The sequence below is a fragment of the Pan troglodytes genome, chromosome 2 (genome assembly GCF_028858775.2).
Source record: "Pan troglodytes isolate AG18354 chromosome 2, NHGRI_mPanTro3-v2.0_pri, whole genome shotgun sequence".
Lineage (NCBI taxonomy): Eukaryota > Metazoa > Chordata > Mammalia > Primates > Hominidae > Pan > Pan troglodytes.
Genome location: NC_086015.1, coordinates 101227643 through 101245308, shown reverse-complemented (window position 1 = coordinate 101245308; position 17666 = coordinate 101227643). Strand labels below are relative to the sequence as shown.

General features: G+C 38.6%; 2 protein-coding genes across 15 annotated transcripts in view; one reads left to right on the top strand and one right to left on the bottom strand.

Annotated features, from left to right (window-relative positions):
• Positions 1 to 7351, top strand: part of RIOX2 (ribosomal oxygenase 2) — a 28248-nt gene extending 20897 nt beyond the window's left edge. For 6 of the 11 annotated variants that reach the window (XM_054680831.2, XM_016941532.4, XM_063806936.1 and 3 more), the window contains exons 6-10: positions 704 to 806; positions 1580 to 1748; positions 4146 to 4234; positions 5707 to 5796; positions 6251 to 7351. In XM_054680831.2, the coding sequence (XP_054536806.1) occupies positions 704 to 806; positions 1580 to 1748; positions 4146 to 4234; positions 5707 to 5796; positions 6251 to 6409 (610 nt within the window). In that variant the 3' untranslated portion in view covers positions 6410 to 7351. Of the gene's footprint in view, positions 1 to 703; positions 807 to 1576; positions 1749 to 4145; positions 4235 to 5706; positions 5797 to 6250 lie in introns of all 11 variants that reach the window. The other 5 variants (XM_016941531.4, XM_016941533.4, XM_001139845.7 and 2 more) reach the window with 1 other exon arrangement.
• Positions 6609 to 17666, bottom strand: part of CRYBG3 (crystallin beta-gamma domain containing 3) — a 126481-nt gene continuing 115423 nt past the window's right edge. For all 4 annotated transcript variants that reach the window (XR_010155658.1, XM_526496.8, XM_009445940.5 and 1 more), the window contains 4 exons: positions 14706 to 14829; positions 10288 to 10446; positions 9150 to 9309; positions 6609 to 8368 (listed from right to left, as the gene is read on the bottom strand). Coding sequence is in view for 3 of the 4 variants with exons in the window: in XM_526496.8 (XP_526496.4) it covers positions 8280 to 8368; positions 9150 to 9309; positions 10288 to 10446; positions 14706 to 14829 (532 nt within the window). In the remaining variant the exon portion in view is untranslated. The remainder of the gene's footprint in view (positions 8369 to 9149; positions 9310 to 10287; positions 10447 to 14705; positions 14830 to 17666) is intronic.

Below are 17666 nucleotides of genomic sequence, written 5' to 3'. Positions count from 1 at the left end.
CCCACAGAGTGCATTTCTTACACCGGCACACACTTAGGAATGAGCCAATTCCAGATACCCCAGAGAAAGCAAAGGTAATTGAATAGGGATATTTGTCCCTAGATGTTATTTTTAGTCACTGGCTTCTATCCCCCGGTAAAACCACTGCTAGGCATAATTGTTTTGGAATTATTGATGGTAGATATTTTCTTTAGGAGTAGCATCCCTTGTAAGTGACAAGGAAAATGTAACATACAACTGTTCAAATAATTACACAATCCAGATATCTTGCTGTTACCCCAAATTTGTTGTATTTATTGCACATAAAATTTGGTTTTAGATCCTATAATGACTGTTTAAATTTCCTACAAATCTCCCCTCATAGACACTTTTGTTAAAAATTTGGTCCATTGAACTTCCTGTTTTATGAAAGTCTATGGTTAATTTTCTGAGAGCTTTTAAGAGAAATCAGTATTGAAGCCTAGCTTCCCACTTTTAACTTTGCAAGTGAGTGTCTGGAATGGGGAGGGAGGAAACAGGGTGGTTGATGAAGGTCTTAGATTTCCATGCTGAGTAATGTCCAATTAATGGAACTCAAAATGCCTGGACAGGGAAGCCATAATCCAATTTGTAGCTTTTGGCTTTACTAGCAATAAGTATTTTATGTATATTTCGTATGCACTCACTGTTTTGGTTTTTTTTTCCCCCTTGGTGCATATCCTAGTTCATGGGGAGATTTCCTTTTGGATACCATCTCGGGGCTTGTATTTGATACTGCAAAGGAAGACGTGGAGTTACGGACCGGCATACCCCGGCAGCTGCTCCTGGTAAGGAGTAAAGGCAGGTAGGAATGAAGGATGGTAGCTGCAGCCCAGGCCAGCTGAAGTCCTACCTTAAGGACCCCAGGATACTTCTTCCAACATGAGCCAGGCTTGTCTACTGTGCTGCACTGCTGAGCTGTGTGACTTGCAGAATGAGTGGAGTGCCATGTGTTATGTGGTGATCCAAAGAACTGTGATGTTGTACAGACAGCTCTGTATTTCACAGTGGCAGTAGCAGGCAGTGTGAAAATGTTGGTTGAGTAAATGAATAGTACGGCCAGGAGAACCGTAGATTTTGCACACATCAGATTACTAGTTAAGAGAAACTCACTGTACTGGAGATCCTGGCCTCGGTGTATTCGTTTGCCTCCTGTTCTTTTATTACATTTTGAAACAGGAGTGTTATTTGATTAGTTTTGAGATGAGTGGATTAGAGCTGAGTTGAGCAAAGGTTGCTTTCTCTGAAACATTCATCTTAGGACAGTGACCTGCTTTCCAAAAGGCAGAGCTCAGACTGTACCATATTTCCAAGGATCTCTATTTCTAGGCAAAATTCTGAAAATTTTTTGCAAACAATAGGCAGCTTTGAATTAACAGTGTTTATAAGGAAATGATGATATATCATTCTTAGGGGCTCAGGTTGTCCCTTCCCCTTTGGAATGACATGGATTAATGTCTATACCCGGTGGCTGGCAGTTTTGCAGTCTACTGTGGAGACTGAGCTGGGCAGTAAGTTCTGCTGGCATCTGGGCCAGGACTCACTTCTGTGTTCCTAGCAGGTGGAATCCACAACTGTTGCTACAAGACGATTAAGTGGCTTCCTGAGGACACTTGCAGACCGGCTGGAGGGCACCAAAGAACTGCTTTCCTCAGACATGAAGAAGGATTTTATTATGCACAGACTCCCCCCTTACTCTGCGGGAGATGGGGCAGAGCTGTCAACACCAGGTGGAGCTTGCTGTTTTCTTCTGGGTGGTCAGAGGCTAATGCAGGATGTTTACGGTTTTTCTGGGTAGGCTCCTTTTTGAACAGATGGAAAGTATGAAGTGCTTTCGTGTTAATGTGGACCACATCCATCCTTAGTGAATATGGCCAGACGAGATGTGCTGCACTCAACCTTTAGCAACCTGTATCTTAGAAGTCATTTGGAAAGAACTTGTATCCCACCCTGATGGGAAATAAGAGCCCTGTCCTTTTGGGTGAGAAATATGTATATTTATAGGTACTCTGGTATTCATAGTCTTCAGGAAGTTTTCAAAATTTGAACATTGAAATAATCTTGTTGGAATTAAGTCAGGGTTGGGTTGTCTTTGTTTGTGTTGCTTAAAGGAATACCTGAGGCTGGGTAGTTTATATAGAAAAGAAGTTTATTTGGCTCATGGTCTGCAGGCTGTACAAGAAGCATGGTGCTGGTATCTGCATTTGGAGAAAACCTCAGGCTACTCACAGTGGAAGGGGAAAGGGAGCTGGCATTTGCAGAACACATGGTGAGAGAGGAAGCAAGAGCAAGGAGAAGTGCCAGGCTCTTTTTAACACCAGCTGTCATGGGAACTAATGGAACAAGAAGTCACTCACCGCCCCCAACCCCAGGGAATTATCTATTCATGAGGGATCTGCTCCCCACAATGTAACCCAAACACCTCCCCTTAGGCTGCACCTCCACACTGGGGATCAAATTTGAACATGAGATTTGGATGGGACAAACATCCAAATCATAGCATGGGTAAAATTGTTACCATCAGCCAGTGAGATTCAAGAAATGTCCAAGATTATCATCAACCTTCTCCAAGGCACAGGTGCCTAATTTATGACAGATTTAGGCTGCAAATGATATAACATACTTCTGGATGGATGATGTCATTGATGACTTCCAGATGGATGATGTCAGTATCCTATAGCAAAGACCACCAAGAACATACTCCTGAATTCAGACGAAATTGGATTTATTGACTTGTTGCAGTGGGAAGACCACACACCATTGAGAACTGCAGGGCATCTCAGTAAAAGGGTGTTAGAAAAGACTTATAGGACTCAGGTGTATGTTAGGTGATTTTGGAGAGGGTTCAAGGAAGCAGGGCTTTGCTCTGGATTGGATGCTGTCAGGAAATGGAAGGGATTCTATGATTAAGTCTCCTAAATGTTATCTGGTAGGCAGGAGGAATGTATGAGGCTGAAGTTATCAATGGTAAAGCGGAAGTGGTCACTCATTAGCCAGAGTAGGGGGATGTTTGGTCAGTGTTGTGGTTTGGAATATGTTCTTGCCTTGCCTGAGTCCAGACATGAGTATGTATGGAGTGGTGGTGTTTTGTTTTGACCTATTATGGTCACAGAGTGATCTCTGATGTTAGCATTCTGTGGAATTGCCTGTGTTCAACAGGAGAACACAAAGACCTAGCTGTGAGTGCCAGGCCAGCTTTTTGGCTGCTGTTCTTTCTCAGGGTTGAGTGAAAAGAGTATTTTTTACTAACTTTAATAAAACTCTTAATTATGACCAAGAGAGAACCACTGAGATAGATAATCTATAAGGTCCCTTCCAACACTGATTCTATATACATTTTTATCATAGTCTTTGGAGGAAGCTTAGAATTTGTTTTTGATTGTATCTATTCAAAATAGCAAATGTTTTACAAGCACATGGTTTAATCTTTAGCAGAACAGTTTGCTTATGCACCAGCTTATGGCCCAGACTACTTCAGTGTTTTCCTTATCTTAGGCATTATACTCAATAAAGTGATGATCCCTCATGACTCCTTCCCCACGCAGATGACCCTGTAAGGCTAGTCTGTTTTTATTGGGTATTGTTCCACTAAGTTAAATCCAATTTGGAAAAAAAAATTTTCTGTGGACTTTATTAGATGGCTTTTATAGGATACTATGCTTGACTTACATAGACTGAATAATTGACCAGGGTCACACACCTAATAATTGGTGGAGTAGTGCAATTTTGAACTCAGGTAGTACTTCCAGAGTCCATATGTTGAGCAAGAAGCTTGTAGATGACAGAACCTGGAGGAGTGAGTGTTCTGTGCAGAAAGCACCACAGCCTTATGTGCTATGATAGCCACTGTACTTCGATGGTATTATTTTTGTCTATTTATTGTACTTATAAACTTACATTATTTATCTATGCCTGTCTTCACTGTAAGAATGAGCTGCATAACGATGTGAACTATAATATCAGTACAATGTTGGGGTAAGCAAATTCTTCAGTTGGAGTGTATGCCATGTTTGGATTCACCTGTAAATTGTTAGTAAATGTGTTTCCTATGTGTATGTGTAAGCAAGTTTGAATCTGCCTGTTTCCTTTTTTGAAGGTCGGCTAGTTCTCTCTTTGGGGTTTTCTAGGTGGAAAGTTACCGAGGCTGGACAGTGTAGTGAGACTGCAGTTTAAAGACCACATTGTCCTCACAGTACTGCCGGATCAAGATCAATCTGTGAGTATCCAAGAGAAGGAGATTTCCTGTCTTCTCAGGGTGTTTTTCATCAGAGGCCTCAGGTTATTAGATTAACCACTGGTCTCTGCCCTTCTTTAGGAATCCACCTGCATTCAGTTTAATGCCATTTCTTCAGGTCAGATGATGACCAAATCTCACAGTTCCAATTCCATATTTTCTTGCCCTCATCCTCACAGAACCTTCCTTCATCCCCTTTATGTGGTGATTAATGTCTGGTCTTTGCTTCCCATCCTACTTCGGGCCTTACTGTTCTTGCTTGGACAGCCACAGACCTCATTCCTGAGTTTCTCAGCCCCAGTCCTCCACACTGTGCAGATCTATATTTCTATGTGGTTTTGTGGATATTGTTGCATCTCCTTAAACTCTATCCTGTAGATTATGGAGAACAAAGTCTATATTCTGTAATTTTGCTTCCTAGCCCAGTGATTCCCCAAACTGGCTAACTGATCATGGAGTCAGTTGGAAAGCTTTTTAAAATTATAAATTCCTGGGTTTCATCTGGTCTTGGAGCCTTTGGATTTATGTTTTCATAGAGCTCCCTGTACAGTCCTAAAGACCTTGGAACGATCTCATACCATAAGGCTCCACCTCATTCCTCCTAATCAGCTCTCTAAGGAGCTATCCCATGAATGATCAAGGGGGATGAGAGGGGCACTCAACATGTCTCGATAACCAGATTGTTCCAGCCGTCAGGGCCAGAGTTGGAATATATATATGAGTATACATGAATATATATATATATATATATCCATCCTCAAAAGTACACATTCCTACATCCCTGTCTAAAAAAAAATAGTGATTCTGATAACCAGTCAGTTTGAGACATTGTACGCTAGGCTAAGATTTTTTTGCCCTTATCTAAGAGGTGACAAAGAATGACTAAAGGCTCTGGAAGAGACAATAAACTGCACTGTGTAACATGGGGAGTGAAGGGAGATAGGGACCATTTGGGAGGGTAGTGTAATTGAAATGGAGTTTTTTATCAATCACACAACAGCTGGTATTTCTCAGGAGTTAATGACTTCATGATTATAAATTGTCAGTTTATACCTAGAAATGTCAGATTTTTTGATTCAAAAAAGATAGTGCAGGTATGATTAAAAAAACTGAGGATTTCATTGATAAGTTGATACATAAATCACTGCTTTTTCATTAAATCCTGAAGATGCTCTTCCAGGTAGCACTCCAGCTGTTTTAACAACTTAGAATGCCCATTAATTGCCACATACAAATAGTAACCTGTGGTGACTAATGAAGTATAGACATTGTGTGGATGCACACACCCGTCACTTTTTGCCAAAAGGATTCTTTACAGTATTCAATAAATTTCACTTGAGCACCAAGGCTTTTGAAATTTTTCTTGGTGTTGACCTATTGGAAAACCTTCCTAGTACTGACACCTTCAGTGTTGTGTTGTTGATGGCCTAATGCATTTATTTTTTTCCCCAAAGGATGAAGCTCAAGAAAAGATGGTGTACATCTATCATTCCTTAAAGAATAGTAGAGAGACACACATGATGGGAAATGAGGAGGAAACAGAGGTTTGTTTCAACTGAAAACAAATGCCTATCCTGTGACTTGGGTGGTGGTTGGGAAGAATTGATTATTTTTGATTTATAGGTAATATGCTTTTTATGGCTGCACTGTGGACTTACCATTTTGCACTACTCACAGAGCTCCTGCATGGGGATGATTAAGTCAGACATTTCTGTGATACATGCACACCAGTTTTAAGACATACTAGCTGGGACCTGTAGCCTTATAGGAATGGTATAATGTAAAACATTTCAAATTACTAATATCACTTACTACATAAATTAGGATGCCTTTTATATAGAAGTTGGCATCTTTTATGTTATCTAATTGTAGTGTGTCTAAAATACTCATGAGGGGTATCAAAAATAATGATGTATTGAGAATAAATTTACAGGAAAATGCTACTTCAATGACATAAGTAGTATACATATATTTTGACAAATAAATTTATCCTTTCAGTTTCATGGACTTCGCTTCCCTTTGTCACATTTGGATGCACTGAAGCAAATTTGGAACAGTCCAGCTATTTCTGTCAAGGACCTGAAACTTACTACAGATGAGGAAAAGGAAAGCCTGGTATTATCCCTCTGGACAGAATGTTTAATTCAAGTAGTCTAGTGCCTTTGCAGAATCAAATGCCTACTATTTTATATGCATATATTAAAAGAAAAGCAAAGACCTGAGCCGAGGAGAGGATGAATTCAAGTTTCCTTACCTGCGTATCTACTAACAAACATGAGACCTCCCTGTTACAGGTGGTCAGTTGGCCAAATGTACTAACGGGCACATGAAAGAAAGAACAGCAAATTACCAAGTGTCTCAGAAAATGACAAAACCATATTTTGACAAGTTTATTTAATCCAGTGTGGTAGAAAAGGCACAATTCCAATGTATCATTTAGAATTGAATGTCATTAACCTGGCTTTGTTCTTTGGAAGAAACAACTTCTTTAAAGAGCTTCTTTGGCTCTAGAAAAATTTCAAACAATTAAAATAAGAAAAAATTTTAAATTGTTTTTTTATAATGAAAATATACATACCTTTGTGTATAGACAAGCCCATGCCCATTAAAATAAAGTTATCCTGTAACATAAATTTTATTAAATAATACTGCCCCACAGATGAGAGGCACGCAACACCTATGGACAAAAGGGAGTTACAGAGGCTGCTTAAAAGATGGAGAAAAGCCTGAGATTGAAGGAGGAAAAAAACCCAGTATTTAAAGTCTATAAAAAATACTCAAAATAGTGGGTCTTCGAGTTTAAAATAGTCATTGTTATTTTACATTCTAAAGTGCATGTAGGTTGATATTTTTAAAAATATCATTGGAGAATTTAATCTTTCTTTATAAAAATAGAGCATTTTTCTGCTTTCTGGCAAAAGTTGGGGATAAAAGGAAAAAAAGTTGTCAAAATGTAAGTTTCAGTCCAATTCACCAGGAAAAAATGCTTGTGAATTGTGCAGTAAAAGGTGGTAATGACTACTGGAAGCTAAGTCAAAGGTGATTTCCTACCTGATTTTACTTACTTAAATAAAAGTTACTTACAATGGGAGTGAAAAACTGAGGTTTCTGTTATTTAGTAGAGAAATCAACTCCACGTTTACTTGAAGAGATGGTAAGGTCAAGGTTCAAATGCTACTGTGTTTTAATTTGGATATTTGAAATTTCTCTTGAGGCAAAAAAAAAAAAAAAAATTGATGCCTCTCCTTAAATCTAGGATGAAGTGTCAACATGGAGACAGGTAACCACTGTTATAGAGTCTTGTCACCTAAAGGGATGTCTTGGTTAACACGTAACAGTGCAAGTTTGGCCATAGGTTATTTATTTGTACTTTTTTAGTTTGAAGGACTGAGGAAACAATAGCTACAGAAAATACTTCTTGTGCCTTATTCCTAACAAAGCTGAGGTCCCTGCCTGGGGTTAGTTACAAGTATAAATACTTACGAGGTGCGTTCATTATAAAAGCCTCAGTATAGAAACCTTAAAGTTTATCTAGGAAAGTTTAGTATATTTTCAGGTGTTGCTAAAAAATTACTCATCTGTTTGTAAAAGTATGACTTGACCTATAGAAATCTGTTTCTTTATGCTTTGTACTCATACAAGCATCTAGGTAGGATATTAATAAATAATACAGGATAATAGCATCACCAGTGTCCAATAACGGGCCATCTGGAAGCGGATTCACGTTTGGTGGATATGAGAGAAAATAAACACTTCAGGAAACTTGCTCACCACAGCTGGAGATCAGGAATAGAGCCTTTCCAAGATATCATAATATTTTCTTTATAGGAACACTGAGTAATGGCAAGAATATTTTGAGCTTTTCCATGGTTAAGAGCGATAGTCTCAGAGGCTGGAGAAAATGTTCATTCTGCTCAGTGATCCAGGAGTGTGAGGACAGTAGCTTCCTTTCCATGTCCACAAGACAATGACAGATGTGTTTCCTTCTTCGCTCTTTCTAGGGATCTTTCTAGGGATGTTGATTCTCTCACAATATTTCAATGTCCCATTTCTGTGTTTCTTCTCCCTCCAGGGGCTGATTTACAATTACATGAGTCTTGTCACAATAATTTCCTCCTAAAATAGAAATTCCAAAAGAAAAGATTATTTGTTCAGGCAGGTGCTTAGCAATTTCACAATTTTCACAAGCTTCTGTTCAGCTCACCATTTCGGTGGATGAATGTGTCATTTACAAAGAAGTCTGAAATGGGAAGCTGAGTTTGAACAGGCTTAGCCATTATTCACCTCAAATTGGACCTTATTATGACTCAAATTGAAATACTAAAAGGTATAATACATGATTGTATAAGTGGCGTGCCTTAACAATGTGATTCTTTAGAACAAAGTGCTCTGAGAGAACTCTGGCTGAATGTCAGGTACTGTGTTTTTGTTTCTACACCAACAAAACTGTGACTAACCCAATTAAAGCAACAGCCATGAATAATATTGGCCCTGACCTTGCTGAATTCAAAAACAAGGTTAATTGATACCTACCATAAATTCTACCTGAGGGTTTTTAAGGACCATGGCAATTCCTGGCAAAAAGCTAGAGATGTTTCTAAGAAACAGATGACATTCATTTCATGGTTTATGGTGCTTGAAATTTAGAACTGTTCTGAGTTCACGTAGCAAATGAAAGTTTTACAACTGTACTAATGAACAAAAACCCTAAGCTTTGTTGTTTGGCTTTTTCTGCTAATTGTTTTGTTTGTAAAACTGCCTATCTTAATTTTCTTCAAGCATAATTTTAAATGACTTAACATTTCTCTTATACATAAGGATGTCCTTTACCCAAAATGAGATTTGGAACTGAAACTAATATCCAGGGACACAACATTGGGTATCATCAAAGGCCCACCTTTAACATCAAGGACAAGTTGATCACTGAGATAAGAGCTGATAGTTCCATTTTTATTCAGTCTCCACTTCTGCCTGAATTGCCCATGTTCAGTCCAGAGAGCTACTTTAGCTCCAGGTGTGTCCCGGCCACCAATCACATCAAGACATGTATCACTGGCCTAAAAGGGTTAAGAAATGATTAATTGGCAGTAGTATGTTTGCTAAAGTAAGTTGAATTAGGTCCCTTTTATCTTAGGTAAACAAATCATAGACATGAAGTGTGTGTGTGTCTTATCTAAAAAAATACTATATAGTATAATTTCAGTAAGCCTTTTTTAATGTCTTCTTTACGGCTGTGGGTAGGAGATGGTACAGAAATAAACCAACTGAAATAGAGGTACTTGTTTTTAATAGGATGTCTACATCTGACAACAGATGTTCAATAAAGATTTGCTGAATTGGAATTAAATGTTAAATCCCTGTTTGCTTAAAACGTATTATGTTGAGCTTGGTTTTCTTATGAAAACATTGCATGATGGGCTAAAGATATCCAGACAATAATTACTTTTAAATGTTTTTCATTTTTGAAGCATGAGAAAAAGTAGATAATCCATTGGTGATACAATAAAACACAGTTTGAATGTTTTTAAAGTAGTGTTCTATTCCCAATGCATTAAACATAATGGAAGGGTCATAGAAAAGAACCCTAAATTTTATTTTCTAAGCTTCTTCCAATAACAGCTTTCTTCTTCTACTGCTTCTTTGTATATTTTGAAAATGAAAGGGTTTCAACATATTTAGAATCACAGAGACGGCTGATTTTATCTGGGCCATCAAGTAAGGAACATCTTACAAAAGCACATTGTCCAACTTAGATCTGGTGACTTATACCATTGGTTGTAAAAAATCACTTAGGTATATCCATAATATGTGATAACCTTTGTGTTTACTTAAAAATTGAAACTGGATTTTCTTGTTCAAAAAATTAAGTCAATTTTATATAAATGTTTTAGTAATATATGGCAGTATTTTTATAATCAACACCTGTTTCTAAGAAGTTGCATTGTTTTATCATGCCAGTTGATTTGACAGGATTCTAGTTTTCAAAACAAAAAACAGACCAGAAAGTGGCGTACTGTATCAGTGGGATTGCTTACCTTGGATTTAAAGAGTCCTCGGCAGTAGTACCAGATCTGAGTATTCTTTCCACTATAGGGAGAAATGCACACAGATGTTGCCCTGGTGTCTGCTAGACTTCCAGTGACTGTCAGATATTCACCCTGGGCACGGTTCTTTATTCTGATGTACACTGCAGGCTATGACAGGAGAAACAGCCATTTAGAAATAAACTTTTGAATCTGGAAATGAATCCTTCCAGAGGAGGAAAGCTGGGAGGGAAAGTGAGAGGTAACTATCTTAGTTATATCAGTTTCACTCTTATTCCCTTTAGTAAATCTGCATAGATTAATATGGTAAATCCTTAGGCCGTGGAGCATAAAGCTTAAATTGTACAGTCTCTATTACACTTTGTGAAAAGTGCCCTTTTGAACAGCATAAAGTAAAAGTTTCTTTCACTAGAATTCCATGTGGCGAGGAGTGGGGTGGTAAAGAATTAGGGACTTGATGAGTTTCATTCAATAGTGTGTCCCAGCTGTGCTGAGGGAGGTAGGGGAGTTAGAATAAGGGTAAAGTATTACCTACAAGGATTTTCTAAAAACTTCAGAAAGACATACTGTGGAGCTATGACTAAATGCCATAAGTTGGCCCTGGGAGGTCTTGAAAAACCCAGATAGCTGAGGGCACTAGTAGCTGTGATTATTTGTTTATATAAGACCTTTATTTCTTCAAAAGTAGAGACCATGTATGTTTAATGACTATACTTAGGTACTCAAAAATTGTGTAACAAAGGACTTCATCCCCTTGGCCTGGAAGTTTTAAGATACATACAAAAAGTTTTAAAATATTAAACCTGGGACTTGCCTCTAAGGAGAATAGCTAATATTTATTGAACACGTAGTATGTGTAAGCAGCGTGCTAAATGCATTCTGTGCCATTATGTTATTTGTCAGAATAACCACAAAAACCTATTAAGAAAGTACAATTATACCCTAGTTTTACAAATAAGGTGAACACAGATGTAAAGAAGCCAGGTTCCTCTTAACCAGGATGCTCTCAGACCTATGTTGAAATGCACTAGTTGCTCTTAGGCACAGGGAATAAGAGACGAATTCCAAAGGTGGCAGTGTAGGACAATGAAAGGGCAGGGCACATAATCGAAGCACAACAGAAGCCATTATTTCAGCCCTATGACTTAGGCCTCCAGCCTTAATGTAATAAATGACACCCAACTTGACACCCAACCTCCCCACCTTTGGTTCATCTCATTGCCATCCCAATTAGAACCCTGGCTGAGTAATAACAAATGGTCTCTTAAGAGAGCACTTTCATGCTAAGAAACATGAGTGCTTAGGTAAATGCAATAGGTCATATGGTAAGAGAACCAATGAACAGTCTACTGTTTTTGAAACTTGATAGATCAACGTGAAGCTAACTGAATTTTGGTAATTAAACCTTCCTAAGGAAATACACATTCTCAGCACTTACTTAAGCCAATAGAAGGACAAATTATCTGGCCATTTAAACCAGGCGAACAAGATCTCTACTTGGCAAAATGTTTTAAATGTTTCAAATCCCTACTTCCAACATTAACAATGCAACAGTAGTGTACTTAAATGTCTATAATTCAGCCGGATCTACTGCAATTATTAATTCTTGAGGCTTCAGTATATCTTTATTACATTTTCATTACCTTGTACATATAAGAAAACAGGCGTGACCTTCACAGATGACAGAGTTCCAATTACTTTAGGACCAAACATCACAGTTTTAATCAATCAACTCAGGCAAGGTACTAATTACCCTTATTACACATTTGTAGTCTGACTGCTCTGTAATTATACTTAAAAACACTGATATACATTATAAGTACCTTAGTGACTTCCTAATTCCCAGCCTCAAAGAGGATCACATTTTAATTAGTCCTGAATTTCTAAACAAGAATATGAACCAAAGCAGTACCAACAGCCTTACCACAAATTTAAATGTGACCCACAAACTACTATTTTAGAAACTCAGAATTCCTTTGTTGGATTTCAAAACTGTGACCTAAATAAACAAAAGGAAAAATAATCTATTAAAATATTATTTTGAAATTAAATGTTTAATCAGAATAGGAATCAGGTAGCTCCTAAAGCACAGTGAAAGAAAATAGCATACTATTCTTGTTAAAAAAAACTTCCTTGTAAAAGTAGAGGTGGCTGTTCTGTCCTTTACCAGAGAATCTTGAACAATAGGCAGGGACATCCTTCTTCCCCAACAAGGAACCACCATTAAAAAATGAGGAACATATTTTCAGTGTTGAACTTGGCTACTAAAGTCTCTAACAACAGAGGGTCAGCATTATTATGTAGTTAGTAAAAGCTAAACTGAATTCCTATCTCTACTTTGCTTTTTCTGATGGCTTTTCAGTGGGCTTACTCCCTGTTCCACATGATAGGAGTGGGGAATAAGCAAGATGTAAAGGTCATGAGATCGTCTACCACACACCCTGTGCCAGGAAAGCCATTAATGTTTCAGTATCCCTCAAAAGAGCATCTCAAGGGACATTGTGAATAATAATAATAATAAAAAACTTTCAAAATAAGTGTATTACCATAGTAATATGAGCCAGAGCCATATCAGACTGTTCATATACATTATCTTATTCAACCGTCACAGCAATGAGATGTAAGCAATGTGATCACTGCTTCACCAGTGAGAAACCTAAGGTGCCAAGAAATGAAGTGACTCACCAAGCTGCACTGCTTACAAATGGCAGAGCCAGGATTTGAACCAACAGAACTCATGAGTGGTGGGATGAGCATGGTGTGTGTGCATGTGTGCATGTGTGCATGTGAAGAGGGTGAGAGAAGACCAATTAGGTTAATATTTTATTGGCTACCATTTATTTAACACTTAAGTAAGGGTTAAATAAGTGTCAGGTCAGAACATCAGAGCCTCAGCATTTAGATCCACTAGGCTATATTCGGCTCAGTGCCTGAAATAGGTGGTACTCTCTAAGTGCTGATCTTAGGCTGATGGAAAGTAGAGTGTGGTTGCTTAAGAACACAGATTTTAAAGCATAGTAGATTTGGGTCCAAATCCTGGTTCTGACACTTGATGTGCTTTTATTGTCACAGGTAGGAATCATTATCCCCATTTTCCAGTTGGAGCCTTATTCTTCTCTCAGAGCCTTATTATTCCAACTAGAAAATGGGGATAATAATTCCTACCTCAAAGGACTGTTGTTGGAATCAAGCAAGAAAGTGTTCTAAAGAGATTAGAGAGAGGTACTAATGCCATATCCACGGGCCATCACACCCCTGACAGTTTCACTTGGGTTTTCCATCTTCCATGAAACCTCCCCACTACTCCTACACATGTTGATACTTCCTTTCTCTGAACTAGGGACTGCCTGTGGCTTTTGGATAATTATGCATTGTTTTGCATTTTATGTTACTGCTTTGAGTTGGACATGTTTTACCCAACAAAAATGTAAGCTTTAATAATATTGGCAAAAATCGCATCTATCTTTATATTTTCCATTATACTTTGCATAATATCATTGATCCATCCACTGATATATTCATTCCTTCATTAAATAAATAGTTCCTCAGCTCCTACAATATTCCAGATATTGTTTCAGGCACTAGGGGTAGAGCAATGAGCAAAACATGGACAGTCCTTGACTTCACAGGGTTTTCTATAGAGTGGGAGAGACCCCGATCCAACCATAACGCTAGGGTTATAAACTGCATACAGTGTTTTTGTAGAAAAAGAACCCCCAGGTCTTTTATGATCTAATGTAGATTGGGAGAGAAGGTGGGGGAGGCATTCTTGAGGACCTGACACTTAAGTAGAATTTACAGGGATGACTAGTCAAATAAAGAATGAGGGAAGAACACGATACAGAGGGTGCAGCCCATGTTAAAAGTCTTAGTGGGAAACCACTCTGTACTTTGATGCCTGTGACACAACCATGTGAAAGATGAGGTTGGAGAAGCAAGGTGGGGTAGGGGGTAGATTGTATTCTAAGTGCAGTGGGAAGCTTTTGAACAGAAGACTGACAAGCAGTAGGTGTGCAATAAATACTTATTTTAATTAAATTGCCAGGATCCATCCTGAGTATTATATAAGTAGGGAGGGGAATATCCAAATGCTTAGAAATTGAACCTAGTACAGTATCAAAGTTCATTCCTGTTACCAAGGTTTGCCACAGAACTTACAGTATCTTAGTTTTCCACGAAAAGTGAACATGGCCAATGAGGCTTTGGACTGAAAACTGAAATCCAATGTTGATTTTAGATACAACCTTACAAATTGGTTAAAATGTACAAGATATCCGCATCCTAATTCACTCCCCCTACTATGTAAATGGCAAACTAAATTAAATGATCATTATTTCAGATGCTGTGGTTTATGACATTTCTACCACAAAAGCAAGCTATTTGGAATCTTACGGTTCTTTTCTCCTTACCTGCTTCATAGGACGGAGGGAACCAATTGTCTTCCATCTGCTGAATGCTGTCCAGTTTGGGATCTCATTAGGCCTGAGTAGGATTTGTCTTCCCAAGAAATTGGATCCTTCATAAGCTATCCATCTATGAGAACAAGAAAGAAAAAAGTAGTGTACTTCAAAACAAAAAAAAAATCCCTCATCAAAAGTATCTGCACTTTGCCTTATAGGGTTCATAAACTTCTAGGTTTGCAGACTTTTAAAATTGCACATTTTTTCCTAACAAAAATCAGGGAGGTATAGGAGAAAACCCACTGGCCTAGACTCAGAAGATTTGGGTTCCAGTTACAATGCTGGTTTCCTTTCTTCCAAAATGAATGCAAGGTTTCCTCCATCTCTGAAATCCTATATTTCTTTGATAACATTGTCATAGCATTATAACATTTAAAGGCAGACCATAACCTCCTATTAACCAGCAGAAAATCACACTCCTGCCCCTAGAGTCACCATCACATGTCCTTCAGGGCCTCTAAGTGTGGCTCCAGTGAACTCTCCAGACATATCTTCTTCCACTCCTCCCTCCACAGCTTCCCCAAAGCCACCAAGACTTCTTAGAATTGTTCACAGAAGTTCTCCATCACCCTCTTCAAGGCCCAGCTCCTTTGAGAATCCTCCCCGAAACCCTTGCCTTCAACTCTGGCAGCATTAAAGTGTGTAAAAGTACACTGGAGTCTCAAGACTTATTTAATGGAACACAGTCATGCCCATTGCTTTAAGGATTGCCTACGGCTGCTCTTGCACTACCATAGCAACTTCAGTAGTCATGACACAGACAGATGACCCACAAACTGAAAAGACTATCTGGCCCTTTACAGAAAAAGTCTGCCGAGCACCACCTTAGGTGATTACTAAGCTTGATGACTAAAGAGAATGTGCTGGAGTCAATAAGAGCACCTGAAATTCTCAGCAGGACTCAAGGTCAGTGTACACAGTGCTTTAAGAAAGTGTGTGCAGGATGAGATGGCTGCCTTTATTTTGATAAAGCACCTGGAATTGTGGCAGGGGTTGTCCTGGCTTGCACCAAGGGAGGTAAAGCCTTGTGGATGAAGCAAAGAGCACCAGCAGCAGGCAAGGTAGTCTGCTTATCAGATGGACCAGAGCTCAGGAACAGGGTCATCCAGGGCTTAGGACACAAGCTACAGAGGGTTGCTTGTGCTGCTATGGCAGCAACTTCAGTCCCTCGATTTTCCAGATTAAAAACTTCTGAAACTCACAAAGTGCAATATTCCTTAGGGACTTGTTCTTCAGGTAATGCAGGAAAAGATACCAACTTGAGCATAAGTTGTGGGGAGAAGGGGAGAGCTGAGGAAAGCTTGATGTATTACAGCTATGAAAGCTTGGGTAGGGATGACTGACTCAACCTGACCACCACTAAGAAAAGTCCTCCTTGCTCCCCACAACCAAGATCAGACTTGACCAAATTATGGAGAGATGAATGAGATGGATGGCCCATTCTTGACCCCTCCTTCCTACACAAATCTAATCAATCAGACTGGTGGAGAGGCAGGTCAGCATGACCACGGACAGGCTTAGCTGCCTCTCCTGCTGCAGATTCTTTAAACTGTCAGGGAAGTTTCAGTTATAAAATCTAGGTAAGATTTTAGGAAAATGTACCTAATTATATATTGATTTAAATGAATTCCACAGTTGGAAAACTGTGTGGGATGGTGCATTTAAGCATGGCTGTCATCATCACAGATCAAAGATGTGGCATAGCATGGGGATTAAAACAAACCCAACTTGTAACTAAGGGAAGCTGGCTGTACATTAAGTAGTATTCTGTAACCTAGGAAAATCCTTAGGCGGCCTTCACTGTTCCTTACTCCATGTTCCAATTCTCTTAAAGAGAATTTGGAATAGTGAGAGTAGGTGGCTAATAAGCCAAAGAGAAGAAATAAGAATGTCAAGATAAAATGGCACCAGTGTTCCAGAAAAAAATGAAATAAGAAAGTGAGAAATTTTCAGAAGTGAGTCAAGTATCAATTTCACTCAGAATTGGGAAGAAATGAATTAAAATGTTGTGAAAGACCTATATCACAGGGATGTAAAATTTAGTTAATTGGTAAATAATATATTGGAATCTTATGCTTAGATAGAATAAATCAATTTGTCTGAATAAACATCAAACCATTTAAAATGTTTTGCAGAAGAAAACTTAAGCTATTATACATGTGTATAATATAAAAGCCATTTATTATAATAGTTTGCTTAATTTTCACCTCCACTTATATTATTGGCTTTCTCTTTATCCCCAGATATTTAAACCAGCAGAGTTGATTATCACAGAATTTCAAAGCCATAGAAAAACTTTTAAAGCCATTTTTTTATTAACCGTCAAGAGCTATGTGTGTTTTTTTAGTTGACTTTTGCTACCAGAACACTAACAGTGCAGGAGTAGGGGCTGGTTTATATGCCGGACTCTTCAGAACTGGATTCAGAGGCAGATTTTCCAGGAAGCAAACAGAGCTTCAACTTCAAGGCCCCTCACTTACAGGCTTCTCACCATTTCTGTCCTAAGTATTCACATTGATATCTAATATTTCTATCATAATTTTAAATTTTTTCTTAAAGGCAGCTTTCTAATTTGTAAAAGCACAGGCCCCTGGGTCTACCCTGACTGACTGATAACCTAAATGAACAACAATACTGGTAGGCAGGCTAGGCCAACCAGTGTAGTCCACAGGCAAGTGAGTACCCTGGAGGAACTGCTCTAGAATACACGGCTATTAAATCAAAAAACAACACCGAACTTGGTCTTGCCAGCAGTCACTTGCCTTAAGCAGGAAATTGTCTTAACCAAAGTTGCTGGGATATTGAAATTTCTTCTGAAAAGAAAGTTCAACTGGGTAAAGTCATTTGATTGACCTACTCTATGACACATGCTGTGACCATATGGTAGCCCTTCTCTTCCAAAGGGCTCTT